Below are 4,120 nucleotides of genomic sequence, written 5' to 3'. Positions count from 1 at the left end.
ATCAATATTGTTGTGTTGTGCCAATGAAGATTTAGAGCATTTGCTGCAGACAATATCGTGAAGAAATTAGCTGAGGCGACGTAACGAATCAGCTGATATTGGCTGAGGCGACGTGACGAATCAGCTGATATTGGCTGAGGCGACGTGACGAATCAGTTGATATTGGCTGAATTCCACGTCATGTATGCGGCTGGAAATTACATGGTGTGGCGCAGGGTGACGTGGGGTGACATGGGGTGATGTGGGATGACGTAGGGTGACTATTAATGGTAAGTATAGCTGCAGTGCATCCATTTCACCATCATCCTGACAGAGAGATGCATCCATCTCATCCCCCTCATTATGAGGGGGGGTGACAATTAGTGATGACTAAATGATAAAAAACTGATAAGAAAATGATTGCTCGCCACCATATCTGATAAGCACAACGCCCCCAGGCAAGAACTCGTCCCAGAGCGCCAGTGGACGCCGTGGTCTTGTTGCGCTGGTCACTGACAACTCATCATTTATTTCCATTGTTTCTAATTACTAAGTGAATATAATCCTTGTTGTATTAGTATTAAAACTACACAATATTGTACTAAAAATCCCGGTATTCGTGTTAATTGCGTCTGGGTTTTTGTTATCGTCGTCGTATCATCGAGATCATCGATCGTCATTTTTTTAGATCTTCGTTCTTCAGTATTGAGTATTCAGTAAGTATGGATGAGGAACACCGCACGTCGACAGCCGTTAATTATAATTTAGAATAATTAAAAGCTGAATAATGATAGCGTTTACTTATCCAGGGGCCTTTTTAAGAAAAAATATTAGGAATTATGGTTCGGCTTCGTCGACTGGTATATAATTTCGAATTTCATGAGGATTATCTCATTGATGGATTACCATGAATGCTTCGGAGCAGTAAGAAAATGTGCGAACTTCGCGGCGAGTGTGACGTGGGGGACGTGGGGTGACACAGGGTGGCGTGGGGGACGTGGGGAGACGTGGTCACGTGGGGTTACGTGAGGTGACGCAGGGTGACGTGGGATGACGTGGGGTTACGTGAGGTGACGCAGGGTGACGTGGGATGACGTGAGGTGAGGTGTGGTGACGTGGGGTGACGCAGGGTGACGTGGGGTGACGCAGGGTGACGTGAGGTGATGTGGGGCGACGTGGGATGACGTGAGGAAACGTGAAGTGACGTTTGGTGACGTGGGGTGACGCAGGGTGACGCGGGATGACGTAAAGTGACGTTGGGTGGTGGGAGCTAAGGATGATATCTCACAAATCATGTACTGGAAGCTTCACTGATGAATAATTCTGTTCACAGCTCCTGTCCGCCGCAGCCATGAACCTGGAGTACGGGCGCTCCATCAGCGGCATCCTCAAGATCACCGAGATGGTGAGGTGGGAGGGGGAGTGTTGCACTAACATGTTGGTGCGTGTTGGTGCTGCACTAACGCGTTGGTGCGTGTTGGTGCTGCACTGAGATTTTGGTGCGTGTTGGTGCTGCACTAAGATGTTGGTGCGTGTTGGTGCTGCACTAAGATGTTGGTGCGTGTTGGTGCTGCACTAATTGCACTAATATGTTGGTGCGTGTTGGTGCTGCACTAAGATGTTGGTGCGTGTTGGTGCTGCACTAAGATGTTGGTGCGTGTTGGTGCTGCACTAAGATTTTGGTGCGTGTTGGTGCTGCACTAACATGTTGGTGCATGTCAGTGCTTCACTAACACGTTGGTACATGCGGGTGCTGCACTAACACGTTGGTGCATGCGAATGCTGCACTAACACGTTGGTACACGCGGGTGCTGCACTAACACGTTGGTACAATATGCGGGTGTTGCACTAACACGTTGGTGCATGCGGGTGATGCACTAACACGTTGGTACACGCGGGTGCTACACTAACACGTTGGTACATGCGGGTGCTGCACTAACACGTTGGTACATGCGGGTGCTGCACTAACACGTTGGTACATGCGGGTGCTGCACTAACACGTTGGTACATGCGGGTGCTACACTAACACGTTGGTACAATCATGCTTGTATACGTTGGTACATGCTTGTACACGTTGGCTTGTACACGTTGGTATAGACTTGTACTTCAACTAGTACATGGATACCCACAGGTGTTCGCACTGATCGCGTTCTTGATCTTGCGGTTCTCCGACACTGGTTACTTTGATGTCAACGCGGCCTACTTCGGCATCGGGACTCTCTACGCCTGCTTGCTGGTCACTCCATTGCTCTTCGTCACCTACCTCATGGGCAGGATGGAGATACAGAAAACCGTCTTTGTGAGTATTAGTGGATGTCTTTTTATTCGTGGTCAGGCTAGAGATATAGGAATGTTCTTTGTGAATACTAGTGTGTGTCTCTTCAGTCACAGACAGAATGTAGATCCAGATAACCATCTGTGATGAGAGAAGTAGGACTCTTCGCCCAAAAGCAGATTGTAAAATCATTAACGCGTTCTCGGTGAGTATTCGTTGTGTCTTTCACGTGTTATGATAAAGGCATAGAAGAGCATGAAGATACAAAAATGTAATGAATTTTCTCAACTTGCAGGAGTTCTCGATCAACTTTCTATTCTTCTTCTTCCTGACAATCTACGGCGTGATGGCCCTAGTTCACTATAGTGCGGATGTTCATGGGTCAACACGCGACTGCGGCATCACTATGGGAGTGTTCTCTCTTGCTGCCGCGGCTGCCTACCTTGGTGATACCGTCATGTCCATCATCAACTACAATAACTAATGACCTAATTGCTACTAATTTAAGCAACCGCGACTACCAACCGACTAGTGTCGGTCCGATTGCTACACGGGAACTGCAGGTACTAACTAGTTAGAGGCTACTGTCTCGTTTTGAGGAATTAGAAAAACTGACTAATTTTTCGATACTTTTTAGGTTGGGGATTTACAATTAACTAAGGACTGTGTACACTTTCATGGGAAACCAAAACAACATTTTAAAAACTAGCTGCCAGTTACCAGGGGCACCAGAACAATTTACGGACTATTGTAAACTATTTGGTTATGAGACCTACATAAACAACCTAATGCTGGCCTTGTTGGTCGTCAGGCCGAGGAACAAGTGAAACTTGATGTGCCGTTTTTATATGTCAGATTGATTTGAAGCAGTCAACTTAGTTGTTGCAGCGACTATGTAGCAGACGTCAACACTAAATGTGTCTGGTGGTATATTAAGGTGTTGCTATCGATTATATATATTATAGTCATAGTTTCACCTGAGGTCAGAGATTCGATGACTAAACGTGAAAAGCGACTAATTAAGACGCATTCATCTTACACTTATCTCAACATGGGATGGTAGCTAACAATCATCACAAAGGCACCCCTAACACCATCAACCTTCATGCTGACGCACTCCTAATATAGTGAGCACTATCATGTACCGGATGTACGTCGCTTCGGACGTGAAAGCTACTGCGAGGACTGATTAAGTGCCCAGTCCTTTTATAGACGTGTTGCTTCCGCCCACAGAGCTCTTGTCCTCGCGACATATAAACTGTGCAAGCTGTCAACTCAGCGTATGAGGTATAGTTCCCAGTTTCGAAGTTTCAGAGCTACGACGTTTCAGCGTCCCAGTGGATTCAGAGAGCTAATTATAGGTCTGGCTAACCATGGTTGAACTAGTATAAAGCTGACCCATCAGACGCCCATTTTTGCGGATGTAGTTCGTTGATCGCCTGTGACGTCACTGATCTCAGTGACGTCACTGGTATTGACCAATCACCGAAATGCGATCAAACCAGTTAACCAATCCGCCGTGGGAATGACGGGTTTGTTTACGTTTCTCGATCTGCGTGACGTAACAAGAAAGCTGAACTGAAAGACGGAACTTCTCGTGGGTCAACCTTTACATGTATAGTTCAACCATGTGGCTAACTATGTTGTCTAAATGACAGAGCTAACCGGTCTGACTAACTAGGTCTGAATGACAGAGCGACGCAGTAAAATAGTCATGTTATATGCCGTATAAACTCCGTGTTGATCCAAATAAAAACGTAATATTATTTTTATTAGCTGGGCGTTACAGTTAACAATAATTTCTTAACTTGTTGTACCTGCCTCTTTCAACAATCTAAGATAATTTATTCATAACATGATTATGCT

The 4,120-nt window shown here is 45.9% G+C and overlaps 1 protein-coding gene across 1 annotated transcript; it reads left to right on the top strand.

Annotated features, from left to right (window-relative positions):
* The first annotated feature begins 462 nt into the window (after positions 1-462).
* On the top strand, positions 463-3,673 carry LOC108674705. The gene is made up of 4 exons (XM_018162674.2): positions 463-695; positions 1,313-1,384; positions 2,111-2,278; positions 2,550-3,673. Exons 2-4 carry the CDS (start codon positions 1,331-1,333, stop codon positions 2,736-2,738), a joined length of 411 nt encoding a protein of 136 aa, XP_018018163.1. The 5' UTR covers positions 463-695; positions 1,313-1,330; the 3' UTR covers positions 2,739-3,673.
* Positions 3,674-4,120: the final 447 nt, after the last annotated feature.

This window comes from Hyalella azteca, unplaced genomic scaffold (genome assembly GCF_000764305.2).
Source record: "Hyalella azteca isolate HAZT.00-mixed unplaced genomic scaffold, Hazt_2.0.2 contig8367, whole genome shotgun sequence".
NCBI classification, from domain to species: domain Eukaryota; kingdom Metazoa; phylum Arthropoda; class Malacostraca; order Amphipoda; family Hyalellidae; genus Hyalella; species Hyalella azteca.
This window is presented reverse-complemented; position numbering and strand designations above follow the sequence as displayed.

Excerpts from the sequence above, each read along its gene's own strand:
- LOC108674705 (XM_018162674.2), top strand. The coding sequence starts at position 1,331 with ATGAACCTGGAGTACGGGCGCTCCATCAGCGGCATCCTCAAGATCACC. Across the intron at positions 1,385-2,110 it reads TCCTCAAGATCACCGAGATG|GTGTTCGCACTGATCGCGTT; the intron begins GTGAGGTGGGAG and ends GGATACCCACAG. Across the intron at positions 2,279-2,549 it reads AGATACAGAAAACCGTCTTT|GAGTTCTCGATCAACTTTCT; the intron begins GTGAGTATTAGT and ends CTCAACTTGCAG.